General features: G+C 33.9%; 2 protein-coding genes, 1 non-coding gene and 1 pseudogene across 3 annotated transcripts; all 4 read right to left on the bottom strand.

The window, feature by feature from the left end:
• Nucleotides 1-42: 42 nt before the first annotated feature.
• Nucleotides 43-3,993, bottom strand: LOC120121306 (annotated as a pseudogene).
• Nucleotides 3,994-4,844: 851 nt separating this feature from the next.
• On the bottom strand, nt 4,845-5,652 carry LOC120121320 (blue copper protein-like). The gene is made up of 2 exons (XM_039140708.1): nt 5,429-5,652; nt 4,845-5,290 (listed from the first exon to the last, which is right to left on the bottom strand). The coding sequence occupies exons 1-2, from the start codon at nt 5,592-5,594 to the stop codon at nt 4,941-4,943; spliced, it is 516 nt and encodes a 171-aa protein (XP_038996639.1). The 5' UTR covers nt 5,595-5,652; the 3' UTR covers nt 4,845-4,940.
• A 2,209-nt stretch (nt 5,653-7,861) lies between these two features.
• Nucleotides 7,862-7,934, bottom strand: TRNAK-CUU. Its single transcript has one exon. It is a non-coding gene; the product is annotated as a tRNA-Lys (tRNA).
• Nucleotides 7,935-14,043: 6,109 nt separating this feature from the next.
• On the bottom strand, nt 14,044-15,805 carry LOC120121315 (transcription factor bHLH145-like). The gene is made up of 2 exons (XM_039140702.1): nt 15,671-15,805; nt 14,044-15,583 (listed from the first exon to the last, which is right to left on the bottom strand). The coding sequence occupies exon 2, from the start codon at nt 15,564-15,566 to the stop codon at nt 14,487-14,489; it is 1,080 nt and encodes a 359-aa protein (XP_038996633.1). The 5' UTR covers nt 15,567-15,583; nt 15,671-15,805; the 3' UTR covers nt 14,044-14,486.
• Nucleotides 15,806-16,804: the final 999 nt, after the last annotated feature.

Raw genomic sequence — 16,804 nt, 5'->3', positions numbered from 1 at the left:
CCGGACTTTGGTTTCTATGCTTTACTTGTCCGGTATGTCCCAGCCTGTGAACAAGCCTACATCTCGTGTCTCGGAACAGCCCCGTTACCAATTGTCCTCCGCCATCTTATCCATCGAAACGGAGCTAATTTCTTGGTAATCAAGATATACAAACTCTGCAATCCCCTTTTTTGCAGCGGCAATATGGTGCCATTAAACAATTTAGGGGACCTTCAATGAAAGCAATCATGCTATTTGCATTCATCTATCTAATTCTGATGTATTTACATTCTGTGATACCTTCTGGCACAGACATTCCGGTAACGGATTCCTGTAAAATGATTCTTCGGAATGAAACCTATCCATGCCCTTCGTTCCTGGGACAGGGCCTTTTCTCCTCCTAGGCGATCCTTGCCTGTAAAATCCATAAAAGAAGGCATAAATTAAGTTGAGTTTGAACTATATTATTCGGACTTGGGTACTAGTGTCAATTTACTCCTGTGTTTGATGAGTAAATTCGATTTTCATGTTAAAGTTTTTTTCATATATGTCATACGACATCCCATACCCTTGTTAGAATATCGTCATAATAATATAGGGCCTGAATATTACATACGTTTATATTATGATAACCTACCTCTCTCCTTCCACAAGCAATGATCTTCAGCATATAATTAACTAAAACAAGAACATACAATTTTTTGTGGATTGCGATGATCCGATCCGAAACCTTTGTGCCTTCCTTCAATACACCCCTCTCAATTTTTCGAGTAGAGGAACAAGCCCTTTCCTAAAGGAGAGAATTTGGAAACAACTTCAGGACAATTCAAAAGATTGGAATATGAATACAGATAAGCAACCAAAAACCAGTGGGAGTTTAAGAAAATAAATCAAATCACCTGTCGGGAGAAATAGTTTTCCTATGTCCCAGAAAACGACGATGCCCTTCAACTGCTTTTGCCATGTTCCCGGAGTATGATGGAACGAAGACGTCACTTTCAACAGATACAATGTAATCAAGAGCAGCCATTTGAGATGAATGGTTGGTGAATGGTTCAAGCTCCTCAACAGAAGCCAGTTTTTCCTTCAAAAACATCACACAATCTAACTCAATTTCGTCCTTATTCCGTATCATTGAACATTAATATAACCTTTTTCACCAAGTTTTATATTAAGTTCCAAATGTTTAAATGTTTCCCAAATATGAGTATCATATTCTACCTTAGTCATTAACATGGGATAGCGAGATCGTAGATCAGCCATACGAGTATCACCCCCATATATATCTCCTGCAGCAATGTATATGGGGGTTTTCGATGGGAATCCAAGAGCAGTGAGAAAAATTCCGACCTCTTTTGGGGTTAAGGGGCAACGTCCTTTCGCTCTCTGTACCCTGGCATCAATGTTTTTGACTTTCCAATGGGCAGTTCTTTGTCTGCACTTTCGGAATAACAAATAGTTGATCTCTTATACAACTTGACCTCTATTTTTCTCTATAATCGTAACTTGTGCATTAAAAAACAATTTTACACTACGTTATCTTTTGGTTTCTTTCAACTTCCACTAGACACATGGAAAGCTAGGTAACTGGTATACCTGATTGTCTTCAGCTCTTTAGCTTCAGCATTAGATAAACCATGTGTGCATCCACTAAAGGCAAGCATGTCTTTCTCATATCGTAAATGCAATGCGATGAAATGACCATAAGACCTCATCCGGTCCACCAACAACTGCAATTTCAGCAACTTATAATAAGTACGATGAATAGAGAAAAACATACTAAAGACTCTTAAGACATGATCAAAGTCAAACTGATTACATTTCCCATTGCTTCAATTTCGGGTGCAAAATGAAGTGCTTCATAGCAAGCACGACAACGGAGCTTTTGTATATCTGGAGGCAGATTGTTATTTGCTAGGCGAGAATCAGACTTAGCAGCTCGAATAACCTAGTAGAAAATGGGAAATAAAAATGGAAGAGTACTTTCATCAGAAAAGTTGCATAACCAATTAATCACAATAAAGATTTCAACAAACAAACCTGATATTCTTTCCACAGGCTGCCTATCGTATTCCTGTAGTACGATAAACCAGACCCGCTTTTAAAATGCTTAACAACTTTGGTAGCAGAAGACAATTCCTTGGGAAGTTTCTTTACAACTTTAACATCATTTGCCAAAGCATTAATGAAATGGTCCTCTTCAAAAACATCAGAGAAATTGCTGCAAGTCAACAAAGAAGCAAAAAATAATATTAGTCACTATGAAACTCGGCCAGAGATAGGAAGTAATAAAGTTGTACTACTTTTTGCCAAGGAGAGGCTACCTAGTATCTTGCCAAAATGATCCTTTATCAAGTTCTGGAACAACAAGTGTGGCATTTATTATACGGGCTATAGCTACCATGTCACATATCTGCAACTCAAGAATGAAACTCCAGTCAGTTAAATGATCAAGAAGAACTGATATCCCAATTTAAGTACATAATACAATGGCTAGATTGCCAATATTTCAGTCATTAAACTTGAACATATGTAACATTTGGATCTTTAAGTGTCTCCCTATGACTATCGGAGATGTATGAATAGTGTGCGGATGATATTGTGTTCATCTGTTGAGAATGGATATCTTGATATCTGCATCTCTATCCGGGAACATCAACGATGAAGGAATACGTCATGTTAACAGATATATCATATAGTCAGAATGAATTTCATCAAACTAGAAATCAACCTTGAAAAGTGATAGAAGATATATACCCCAGTCCGCATTTGGTTGAGCCCGCCATTTGTACGAACTAGAAGATAACCTCTTGACTGATCAGGACCTAAAAAAGTATAACAAATTGAAGAATCAATTTACAAGTATAATGTCGATACCTTGAAAGAAAATTTTCAAAATTTAACAACTTCTTTACCTTTATAATTGGGACTGGGCTGTATGCAGGCCACCAAATCACGATCTTCGGGCCGCTTCCACAACATCTCAAAATTCAGATTTCCACTGGCACCATCAATCTGTCAAATCCAAAAGAGTGAAAAACATGAAAGACACATGACTACCTCGTATCAATAAAGGTCTATGTTGCTCCGACTCTTCATTTTTGTTGAAGTAACCATACACTCTTGTCCAACACATACATATAGAGATATGACCTTCAAGAGTCTCCAAATACATGGAAAAATTAGAAAAAAAATTCTGACCATACCGTTGTTGAAAACATACTTGTTCCGACACTCACATCCGAGTTCGAGTAACACAGATAGAGGTATATACTAGACTTAAACCAACAACAAGCTAGCATGCAAATTAGATAGTAAACAAATTAAACATCCTCCCAAAAGGAATTTGACAATACCCAATCAAGTTATAATAAAATGGCTTATAGAAAACAAGCAGCAGAGTACAATGTGAAGGAATATAATCCAGGAATAACAAGAATTTATTTTCATTCTTTTTTCGGGAGGGTTTTCTTAATGTTTCATTTTCTCAGCAACAAAACAGATTATTGAAACAATTAACATAAACACAAAAACCTTGTGAAATGAAATAGGAGTCTTGGAAAGATGCGGCGGAGATTGCTGTTTCGATAAATAAGGCGGAGCCTCCTCCTTCATCCACCTTTTCTCTGCGCTTAACTTCTGGTACTTAAATTCATGTTGCTACAAAAGTTCAAAAAACAGAGAAACGAAAATCAAATTCCACATTTTATACCTCAACTAAAAACAAATAATGTCACATTTCCAAAAATGGAAAACACGTAAACAAATCAAGCAGGCAATTGAAGAACACGATATTTATATATATAATATATATAGATAGTAGAGAGAGAGAGAGAGAGAGACTTGAGTGATGGTAGGGAGCTTATAAGTATCAGATAAATCAGAAACACGGGAAGAAGGGAATACATGTACGTATCCAGAAAGCAGTCCGATCAACGCTATGGTGCATATGGCGCACATTAGTATTTTCTGCAGTAGTACAACCGCCGCCAACCTCCGCCTCCGTCGCTGCATCATTTCCTTTCCCTCCTAATAGAACAATCAAAACGTCTCTCTTCTTATTCTTCTTCTTCTTCTTCCTCCTCCTCCTCCTCCTCTTGGCTCTATTTTTTATTTGGCTCTGTGATAGCGAGAGAAAGATACAGCGATCAGCATCAGTTTTTTCCCCTCTATTTTGTCACTATCTATTTTTGTCAATTAAAAAATATGCAAATTAGTCTTTTCGATCAAAAAAAAATACAAAAAGAAACCTTAACAACCCAAAGGAAAGAAAAAAAAACTATACAAATTCTAGAAGTAATATAAGATTTTCTAAAAAGGTTAAAATAAAAAATGTTTTTTAAAAATAATAATTTCAAAATTTTAAATAAACAAATCATGAAATCAATTTTATCTTATAAAAATATATAAATTATTTCATTTTATTTGGTTTGGTTTGGTTTGAAAATCTTCTCAATATATATTGTCTTAAATTATCTGTTCTAACCTAACATTTTATCATATTATTAATAAAATTTAATTTCACTCGTTCAATTAAAAAAATGAAGTAAATAGTAAAATAAAATTAATCAATATAACTTTTCATTTGATTCAATTTGATTAGTATGAAACTCAACTTTGAATGTAAATAAAATAATAATAATATAAAAATTTAATAAAATATACTTTATTTAGATTCATTCACCTAAATTTGAAAAAGGGTTTTATCCAATATGTATGTTGAACCTTGAGTTGAGCGACTTCTTGGACAAGTAGCTATGCTTAGTATATTAAGTCTCCACCTGAACATTTGAAAATTATATGGCATGAACCATTGGTGTATGTGCTGTCAGCCTAACACAAATTATGAAAAAAAAACAATTTGCTAATTTAAAACTGAGTTTAATTTATTTGATACGATTGCTATTGTAATATATAAAGGGGTTAATTCAAGTTCATGATAAAGAAAATTACAATGATACTCAATAAAAACTAATGACGCTTATATTTATGATCAGGATAACTAATGACGCAACCCAAGTTGTGAAGAAAGCCGCAAATGGCGATCGGTTCGGTGAAGCTGACGATGAATCCGAGTTTGTTGTTGTCGTCGTCGCTGTTGTTGAGCTGCCGGACCCAACTTTGATGGCGAGCTTCATGCCATCGGTGCAATGGCCGGGAACACCACAAATGAAGTAAATAGTTCCGGTAGTCTTGAGAGTGACAGTGGTGGCTCCACTCTTATCTGATCTTATTGCATTACCCACGGTGCATGTACTATAATCACTTGAACTTACTTCATCCACTGTATGCATGGTTGGGTAATTGAAGACTAGGCAACCAAAAGTTCCCATCGTTAGTTCATTATGAAACATGAAAAATTCGAAATTAATTTATCCAATCATTCAAAAGTTCAAAATATGATGCGAAAAAGAATTGGACGAAATGAAAGTTTGGTTTAAGAACTCACCAAGGGTATCACCAACTTTGAAGGTCTTGCCTTTAGTCCATGTGCCATAATCAACGCCACTTGTCCACCCAGAGGTGTCACCCACTGTGTAAACTGTGGCCAAGCTTGGCACGACCATGCTCGCAACTACCAAAACACATGCCACTCCCACACTTAAGCTTGCCATTTTCTTATTTTACTTAAGAAAATATACAAAATAAGATTATAGAAGCAGAGAAATAAAGAAACAGCTTTTTGTGATAATAATTTTCTGAAATGGAGTCCCTTATATAAATAATGCCATGAAATGATCATGAACAGGTATACAACAAAGCTAGTCCAAAAGTAATCAATTATTAATTCAACAGAAAGGAACTCTCCAAAAACATAAATATGTTGTGTGATTGAAGCGATCTTTTGACCAATTGAAATGATGGATTGTGAAAGAAGAAAACCCACATTTTCCTTCAGATTCTTTGTGAACAGATAAGTTGTTGTGATCATGTGGGTGTTGGCAACCATTGGTGTTTTGTAAGAGGTAGATGAAGAAAGCTTCAAACACCATTAATGAGAGAAAGAGACGTGATAATTCAATGGCGGTTGGAACATAATATGCTTGAAATGTACTCAAACCAAAAATGTATCCATATTAAAGAGACCAACCCCCTCTTTTGAAAACACATACATCTTGCATTCAACAACCTATTTTCATTGCATTTTAGACTAGATGGAAGAAAGGTATGATATCTTGCACCTTAAACTATGTTGATCTTAGTTTTGTCCTTCATCTTTTGACGTGGAGATAAAAGAATAAACACACACATATTTAGCTTCTCTTAATCTTTGAATCTCGAATTTCTTCCTAACCTGAGACAATGTCTTCAGGGGCATGATTTTAACTCCAACACAATACGGTCATTCTACTATTAAGTATTAACCCAAAGTAAAGAGGAATGTTTAGGAGATGGCCCAAAGTAAAGAGGAATGTTTAGGAGATGGGTTGGTTAACGGGATTTGGATGGTAGAACTGACCAAATACGGTCCATATTGTTTAGCCCAACTGCTCGTGGATCCTATACAAGTTAGTCCAGCCAATAGGGTTGGACTTGAGATGGGCATGAGTCACTTTTCGGTCAATTCAACCTGACTCGATAAAAATAAACTTTCTACTTGAGATTCAACTTGATTTGGGGTTTAGGATAACTTCACCTGACCCGAAATTCAACCCGTCTTTTGAGAAAAACTCATCCAACCTGATCTTATCCTATACAAATATATAATTCTTAATTTCATTTGATAAAATAGAGATTTAATTGGAAAAAAATAATATAAAGAAAAATATTATTGCAATTATCTTTAAACATATAATGTATAATTACATTATTTTTCAGTTAGGGTATTTTCACCATAATACCAACTTGATTCAACTTGAACTCATAATCTAAAAAACTCAACCCAACCCGATCTAAACTCAATTAAAAAAACCGCCAAGTAACAACATTAAATTAAATTAAATTAATGAACTTGTGACAATCAACAGATAAATGCAGGAAAAGCAGTAGTTTTAACATCAGAAAACAAGCACTCAATTGCAGACTGCATCTATGTCGCTGGAGCTCAACTGTAAGAGCTACGGGTATGCTTAGTTTCTTTTAAGTTGTTCCATGTATTTGGAGGGCCATATTCCAAAACCATATCTGAAAATGTCAGACAGACATGACGGACACGAATATGCAAAATGAAGACCACCAAATACTGAAAAATTTTAATATACTAATGAGCCAAGCAAAGTGAAGAAAGCAACACATGATAGCAGACCAACAAATATAGAGAATCCAACATTTTCCTTTGCAGATGCTTCCCCACCAGAATCATTTATTTGTGATATTGCCTCAATCATCTTTTGTTCTCCTCATCCAATATTCGGTTTTCTTCAACGAAATTGATATCATAGTACTAGACAAAACAATATATGCTGAGAGGTTTTCTAATACAATCAAAAACTGAAATTAATCTCCTTTAAAGCAAATTCATCGTGTTCAATTTATTCCAGCTCTCTCTTTCAGCAATAAAGAATAATGGGTTCATTATGTCTTCTCAAAATCCGATGTGAGTATCGATTGCGAACATGTTTTCGGCATTGGTGTATTTCTGATACCTATCTGAATGTGTTGAACATGATACATGAGTAAAATAAAGAGTGAGAGAAATACAATGCTCAACTAAGTGTAAATTTTTTAGCCCATCCTTTTAAGCCAATGAAAAATAAGTCAGCGTTAAATCCAAACACAGCCTCCAAAAATTGATTTTTTCGACTCATTTTGATTTGGAAAAAAAATAATTGACCATATTCCCATATGTAATGGGGTGAGGGGGAGGTAAGGTAGTAGGCTGCCCCAACGCCAGGTTGAGAGCAGCTTCCGTGAAAGCCCTCTGGCAGTCAGAATTATGAATTACCCACCGTGGGACTCGATCCCACGACCACAAGGTTAAGAGCCTTGTGCTCTACCAACTGAGCTGGACGGGCAATTCGACTCATTTTGATTTGGGAAAACTCGACTCAAATGAAATTCGAGTTGTAATTTCATAAAGTCAACTCGGAAAAATTTCAAGTTACAATTGAGTTGTAAAATATAGCTCGAATAGTAACTTGAAGTTTTTAGTAATTAGTATATTGTTTTTCAAGTTTTAATCAAGCCTCTCAACTTTTTATGATATATATATATATATATATATATGCATAAATACATATGAAAAACATAAAGAAATATATATGTATTGTAAATGATTATAAAAAATTATTTAAATTTGAATAAAATAATATCATAATATTATAAATATTTACAATTAGATTTAAGCATAAATTCAAAAATTCGACTTGAATCGAAAATATTTTAAGTAAACTTCAAGTTGTAAAATATGACTCATCAACTTAAATAATTTAAATTTTTTACTCGACTCAATCGAAAGATCTTCCTTAACCTCCATATTTACTTACAACATAGGCAAAACAACGGGGGACTAGATGTGCCATGGTCCCCTCAAAATTTGAGAAAATTATTATAAGGCACTTCAAAATTTAAACTAAAAATTATTTATCTCACTTAAACTATTTAGAAAAAAATATTTTATTCACTTAAAATTATTAAAACTTCATATTGATATACATACATACTTATATATTTATAAATGAATTTAAACTTATTTATTAAAATGTTTATTATTTTTCACTCCTAACGAAAAATATTAATAATATATAACTGGTATATACATAAATGTATTTATTTTTAAGTTTTTATTTTAATATTTTTTTATTTCTCAAATTATGATTTTATTCTTTCCCCTAATTTTTATAATACTTTTAAATAAAATAAGAAAAAATGTATTAGAGGAGACCAAAATTTATTTTTTCTTTAAAATTTGAATGGGTGAAAATTAATATTATTAACAATTTCACATAATATTTTAAACACTTTTAGACTCTTATTTTATTCTATAAATAAAAATAAATTCATACTAATTTTCTTAATATTTTAGATGTTTCATTTATAATTTGAATATGAAAATCTGCTGCTATAATTTCATTTCATTTTTCTTCCAAAAAAATCTTAGTGGAGAATTTATAGGAAAAAAAACCCTAATAAATCTGTATTTATTTAATGATATAAATATAATAAAATATACGGGCATTGATCAGCAAAATCGATGCTCCAACTGTTGTCTTCTCCTTTGATTCGTGATCTGACGAATAAAAAAGATCGAAGCCATCAATTTCTTCGAGTTTTCAGGCACTAGTATGATTCCAATGGCGATGCACGGGAAAGGCAACTTCACTCTTTTTGTTTCTCTATTTAGTGCTCCCGTTATCAACCGCGCAAACCCAAACGATCCCAGTTCTGCCGCACCCGGCGCCGTCCAATCTTAACGGTCCGGTTGCATCAATATCCAATTAAAAATTGGCGATTTTAATGTTGGTTTTATGGGTTGCGTGTTTCTTCATGGGATATTATAGCGTTGACTTAAGGGAGTGGGCGGAAAGGAGAATTCGACTCTGAAACTGGGATTCCTCTACGAATTTGAGGACCCAGTCTAGGAGGTTGACACGTGACTCGAGTCGTTGGCAATTAAATCTTTCCCGACCTTTCTTTACTCGACGGTTAAAGGACTCGAGATCGGGAAGGCCACCCTCGAGTGCCGCTATTTGCTTGAAAAAGTTCGAAGACGACGAAACGCTGTGTTTGACCCGTAAACTTAGCCACGTGTTTCATCCCAATTGCATCGACGCTTGGCTCTCTTCTCACTTCATGTGTCCCGTTTGCCGTGCGAGACCATTAACTCCGCCGCAGTTCAAGTTAAAGGTCCGGTCTCGAATCCTGAAAACCGATCTAACGACAATAGTACCGGCGATGAAACGAGTGTCATTGAGATTATCAATCAAGAAACAGACGTAGAATCACAGGAAGAGAGTTTGATAAATCCAAACTCGATAATGACTCAAAACAAGCCATGGAAGTTGCCCTGGTTGTTCCACCGATCTCACTCGACAGGTCACCCACTGGTTCAACTAACTGAAAACCGTGAGCGGTTTACGCAACGGTTACCGGAAGATGCACAAAATCCATTTATGAATAACTCGAGCTGCGGAGTGTTCCCTGAGGAGAGAAGTTCAAGAAGGGGATACAGAAGTAGGAGTTTAGGGAGGAATTACTTTAACTACGGAAGTTTCGATCAATGGCTATAGAATAGAAGAGCGTTACAGAGGAACATGAAACAAGAAAAATTAAAATGAGAAATGGGTTTACACCTTACACCCATTGTTGAGTTGAATTTTATATTATATAAATATTTCTATTATATTTAAATAATTGTAGCAATTATTAGAGAATAATATTTTTAATTAAAATAACAATTTAAATATACTTTTGAATAGATAATTTATTTATATTTAAACATACTATTAAATTTAGAATATTTTTATATATTTTTTAAATATATTATATATTTTTAATATACTATTTTTAAAAAAATATTATTTTAGAATAATTAAATAGTCTGTTTAATATTTTATCATAAATCTTTTTATTAAAATTTAATATTATTTTATAGTTCAAATATATAATTAATATTTTCGTTTATTCCTTGTATAGTCTTTAACTGCATTATATCTCTATTCCATTCAAATTTAATAGTATTCGGTTATTATTCCATTTTATTTCAGTGACTCAAATGTATCATTAATTTTTCACGGGTAAATTGATTTAATATTAATTCAGTCAATTTTTTCATAAATGGTCTCGACTATAAGATATTATTTTATTAAGTTCATTGATTATTAAAAATTATAAAATGATCCTTTGACTATAGAAAGTTTTTTTTAGTCATCCGACTATTAAAAGTTATAAAATGGTCATCAATTATTCATTATGTTCCAAACTCTGGCCCATGTTACAACAACGTGGATGTATAATTGTATGTCAAACTAATTTGATCATACTTCTAATGAATCCAAAAAAAATAGATAATTTGCAGTTAAATGTAAAAAATTATACGGATGAGTCTACAGTGTATGTCATACACCGATATGTACCGGTATAAATTTATAAATAGTCATTAAATTGTAGTAAAATATTCTTTTCGGTCATTCAACTTTAAAAAAAATATAAAATGAATATTAAAATTTTTATTTTGTTAAAAAGAAGTATTGACACTTAACCACCGTCAAGAACTAATGTGACATATTAAATTAATAAAAAATATCTTATTTGCTCCTTGAAACTAAAATTTTGTTTTTGATATTTTTTAATATTTTTAAGTAATAATTCTAAAAAATAAAAAAAATGAATTTTTAAAATTTATTTTTAAAATTATTAAACAAAATTTAAAGAATTGAATCACATTGTTTAATAAAAAATGATTTCATTTTTTATAACTTAAATGGTGGACCTCAAAAAGTACAAATTATAAAGTTTCAAATATAATCAAAATTAAGTAAAAAGTAATTATAAAATTTTTTATGAGTTAGCAAATTCATATTTTCTATAAAAGATAATTATAATTTTATGAATTAAAAGATTAATTATAAAAGAAAATTTCCGGACCTCATCACTTTCTAGGTGGTAGATTTGTCCCACCAACTATTGCAGAAAAGTATAAGCTTCGCCTTCCCCAATATCCTGGCACGTCTATGTGTGTTCGCATAGGAAAGCCTCCACAAATTGACATATCAGCACTACGAGAGAATTATATATCTCCAGAGTTCCTTGAGGAGCAGGTGGAGGATGATCCTTTGGATCAGGTACGGATTCAAGACAAACATGCTGTTTACCCATTTAGTTTATTTGAAAAACGTTTTGTTTTCATTCGTATTTTCTCACAATAATTTATAGCATTTATTTCTTTCAAAATGTAGACTTGTCTTACAGTTTCGCAAATGGTTTGATGATGCGGAGGCTGCTGGCCTAAAGGAACCAACTGCTATGGCATTGTCAACCACTGGAAAAGACAGAAAACCGTATGCTTCTGGTTTCTCTGCAAACCATATGATTTGGATCCTTATTCGGATAAATGTTGTTTCCATTATGAGCTGATGATTAGGTCAATTACTAAAGTAACTTTTAGTTGACAATCCTTTTTCTATCATTCATTTATGCAAGTCAACTCACCTTCATCTCTGAAAAATGAGACAAGGAGTAACAGAAGTCTATATTTGTGCTAAAAAAAATGTGAATTTTATACTAGATCTACCCCTCACTTGACGCTATCGTGTGGTTCAAATTAAAAATGGAAGTTGGTAATAATGTTTGGTATTTTGGCAGGTTGGAATATTCCCCTCAAGAGATAGACGGAAAACGAGTTTGGAAAATTGTTCGTTTGGCCCCCTGAGGCTGAGATGGTGTCTTCACACTCAAGTTACGAGCACGTATTCTGAGGGGTGTGTGTGACATTTTACAATAAAAATTTTACAGCAGACTCAAAATACCAGAAAGATGGCAACATAATTGGGTTTTAATGATATGAATGAAGGAAACAGACAGTTGTAGCAGATTTGCGTTACCCATTATATGTGAGAAGTGAAGCAAACAAATCTGATACCTTTTGTAAGAACATCTATATCGGGAATGCATGCTGGATATATGACGTATGCATGTAGAGTGTCCGTGGAGGGCAATATAGAGAGTACATATATTAAAAGAATTATTTATATGATAAAAATTATTTAATTGTTATGAATATTTATTTATGTGGATGTCTATTTCTACCTATAAGATACGGTTTTGATATACTTTATTATTAGGACTTCAATATCAATTAGAGTTACAGTTTTATACGATATCTACTCATTATTCTTATAAATATGGAGTACAGAAAAAGAATTGTACATGACTCAGATTGATATAATAATATAGTTTTCTCCCCTTTATTCCCATCTCTTGTTCTTCTTATTACTTAGTTTAAATTATTTCATAACACGTTATTAGCACGAGTTTACTCAAGAGGTACCTTTATTTATAAGTTTAAAATATATTATAAGTTTCGTTTTTTTTAAATCAAATGAAAATTCTAAACAACATGTTTTATAAACTATTGTTTTATGATTAAATTTTAGAGACAATGACAATAGTTAACAAAAATGAGGTGGTATATATTGTATATATGTTTGCTCATGGGACTTCTGTAAACTCTATTAAATAAAAGCTTTGTTTCTTACGCATTATCGTGTGCAATTTAGATTATTGCATGAATAAATTGTTCATAATTATGCTTTAGTTACTGATTGTCGCATGTACAAAATTACTGATTGTCCCAAGATTTTTAACGATGCACATTATCTTCATAGATATTCAAAGGGAGTATTGTGAATATTTATTTAGGTGGATAATTATCTTTATCTTTTATCTCTATCTATAACATAGGATTTTGATATACTTTATTTTAAGACTTTAATATCAATTAGGGTTAGAATTTTATATGATATCTACTCCTTATTCTTATAAATATGAGTCTGAAAAAACATTATACACAACTCAGATTAAGATAATAATACGATTTTCTCCCCTTATTCTTATATCTCTTGTTTAGATTATTTCATAACATTAATCACATTAATCGTACACTGTAATTTTCCTTTCCTTACAAATTAATATTACCTTCCAAGAATATAATATCAATGGCAGCAAGTTCAGTACAAAAATAAAAGTCTGGCATAGAAAGTATTTTAATGGCCCCATCATCTCCATTGTCATGACAGTTCCGCACTATTTCAGAGCACGACCGTGCAAGTAGCTAAGCAGCTACAAGACATCACTGTCTCTTACCTGATAAATTCATGCATGCGACGTAAATACATAGGTTTGAAGACATACATAACACCTCATACTATTTATACAACAACAAGCGAAGCTTTTATCAAAGCCAAAATACACCTTTGAAACCCCCCACGAAAGCAGCAGCACCAATAAGCAAATAACAAATACATAAAGCACCTTTAAGGGTTACTCGTACTCGAATGTGTCCAATACGGATATGTTTAGATTCCGAGAACATAATGAACACGCAAACATCGAAAACAAATAATCACAACTCACAATGTCCCTCCAGGCGCGATTGACTCATTTGCTCTTGCAACTTTCTACATCAAAGAAAAAACGACCACCACAAGGATTAAGCTTGACAACAATACAAAAAGGGTGAAGATTGGGACCCAAAACACCTAAGAGGCGTGCACTTAGCCCACCCTTTATGAGGGTCCCTCCATTAACCAATCTTCTCATGCCGACCTGTGAGTGTGTTTGGTACTTTCTCTAAACCCCAAGACTAATAACGATTCACAATCATTCACCGTCACGCTTTCTCGAGATACACAGAGATTTCAAGCCAAATGGTACTGATTTCCAGCTCAAATCACTCGAGAAAAGACGCAATGGAACTTGAGTTTGAGTTGGTAGGCTCCGGATCATGTGTAATGCACGCATCTCCAAGCACAACTGCGTAAACTTCATTTATTTTAGCTCGCTCCATTACCGACGACTAATTATGACGGATGTTATACACTAACACTACTAAAATGAGCAGTGGCAACTCATAGAGTACCACGTCCCGAGGTTTCAGCTCTCCGTTTCAGGGATTTTAAGTAATCAACGGCTTCATCAAGAACCATAATAGCATCCTTGCCCTCAACACCTGGAATTAAGCTTCTTAATACGCTCACAGTCTCATGAATTTTATCCACTCTCATTCTCTTGTTGCATGAAGACAAATCCATACCATCGGATCCTGGATTTTGGCCATTGGCAAAACTGGAATCAGCATCATCCTCATGCTCGTAACATCTATTATGATTCAGGGAACTAAAATTGTCCACAGGGAATTGCATATAACCATTACTGACATCGATCAGTTTTCGCTTTTTGGTTAGACCAGTCAAGCTAGCAACCCCTTCAGCGCCTCCCTCAGATTGCTCATGGTAAGCTGTCATAATGCTAGGAGAGTGACCCGTGCTTGTAACTTCTTCATCCTCGGTATAATCACTATCTTCATCAGAGTAAAGCAAGGCATTGAGTTCTTCAGTGTCCTCACGCATTTCACTTTGCACATCAGTCCTATTTTCGTCAAAAACACCTTTAAATGTTGGTCCACTGTGAAGATCCAGGCTCACTTTAGCCAAGGGATCCTCCCTACTCAAGTTACAAGCAAAAGGTAATTTGGGACCCAAAGAACCGCACTTGATAGAAGTCCCAAAAGCAGAACTAAGCATTACTGTAGTTTGACCACCAGATTGGTAAAAAACAAAGAATCTCTTCTGAGCACACCCGGCCCCTGCCTTGGGAGCAATGTTTTCCGTACCATTCCCATGAGGGTTATGTGGGAATCGCTCTTTCAAGAAAGTGTTTGATGCAGGTGCAAATAACTGTTGGGAGCGGGGTAAACAGTAACACCAACCATGGGACTCATTAACTTGGCCAACCCGCAAGTGAGATAAATCACGACATCCATAAACCGGCAAAGTCCCGTTAGCAGAGACCATATTAGTGCCAAAGTTTATGAATTGAGGATTAGTACTTTGCTGCCCCAAAGGATGTGGAGCAGCCAAAGTATTCAATTTGGGTGATTGCCAATCAAATTGCTGCAGAGGAAACCAGGACCCACAGTCTTCTCCCATCCAACCAGAACAATCACCTACGAAAACAACAAAATCAATATGAAAAAGGATATTCCAAGAATAAAAAGTAGATATTATTAAAACCAAGTACAAGCAATACATACCAGGAGTTAAATGTTGTGTCAGTAGAAATAGCAGTTTACTTGAAGTTTCTCTCAAAACAAGGGAAAAAACTAAGAACTCCAGCTTATAACTTGAACACGGAAATATAAAACCAAACTACGTAACCGGCTTAAGCAAATGACGGAAATATTCAGCCTGTCAAAAAACATAAGGAAATTCAACAAAAAAGCTTTGCATAAACATTCTCATCAATCATCAGTATCAAAAAGAACAAGAACGAGAAATCCTATGCATTAAGAAAACAAATATAAACAGCACAAGTGTATAACAAAATGGAAAATAAGGAACGAAAAAAACTAGCCTGGCAATCCTGAAGTGGTTGAAAGCATGCTATAACTCTAACTACAATGGTGGCACTCCCTGCAATACCATTTTCGTACTTCAATGCCCGAAATCTAGTTTGGCTAGCTGATTGGCACACCATAGCTACGTTCCCAACCCTTCAATATGACAAAAATCGAGAGATCTTCCAGTTGAAGACTTGCTTAAATTCCGTAATCCAGATCGATAAAACCGAAATATCTCTACAAAACTACCCCTGTTAAAATCAAAAGACTAAATCTTGGATTAGAAATTTGAGAAATGGGTTTGGATTAGAAAGTAATATGGAAGGACAACGAAAAAAGTGGATCCCGTGGAAGATTAATAAGAAGACAGGTGAGTAAAAATGAAGGGTACTTGCTAAAATAGATTACTGAATTACAGAATCACTCTACAATACAAGTTCAAAGGGATAACTTTTCGAAACACATCAACGGAAACACTCGGCCACCACCGCATGCTGTTCTTTATTCAACTACAATCACCACACTTGAGTTTCTTAGTAACTCGTTTGTCCCAAAACAACCTGTTCAAAAACCCTACAATGGCCAATATATCCATTATTTTAACATCATATACATAATTTATAAATGAAAATTCATAGTATTAAACTAATGCAAGACAAAAAAAAAAGGAAGAAGACGGTAGTGAACAAGTAGAAAACTTCATTCTCTTAATATAACTGTAAATGCTGAGATAAGATATGAGCTTTCTAAACCTTTAGGATGGATATAATTAAGGTTTCTTCCAGAATCCCAAAAAAAATCAGATGAAATCAACAAACCCAAAGCTAT

This window comes from Hibiscus syriacus, unplaced genomic scaffold (assembly GCF_006381635.1).
Source record: "Hibiscus syriacus cultivar Baekdansim isolate YM2019G1 unplaced genomic scaffold, ASM638163v2 tig00110370_pilon, whole genome shotgun sequence".
NCBI lineage: Eukaryota > Viridiplantae > Streptophyta > Magnoliopsida > Malvales > Malvaceae > Hibiscus > Hibiscus syriacus.
This window is presented reverse-complemented; position numbering and strand designations above follow the sequence as displayed.

Bases quoted from the DNA above. Each gene is read 5' to 3' on its own strand.
- LOC120121320 (XM_039140708.1), bottom strand. From the start codon at position 5,594: ATGGCAAGCTTAAGTGTGGGAGTGGCATGTGTTTTGGTAGTTGCGAGC. The intron at 5,291-5,428 runs GTGAGTTCTTAA...TTGGTTGCCTAG, and splicing joins CAAAGTTGGTGATACCCTTG to TCTTCAATTACCCAACCATG.
- LOC120121315 (XM_039140702.1), bottom strand. From the start codon at position 15,566: ATGGGAGAAGACTGTGGGTCCTGGTTTCCTCTGCAGCAATTTGATTGG.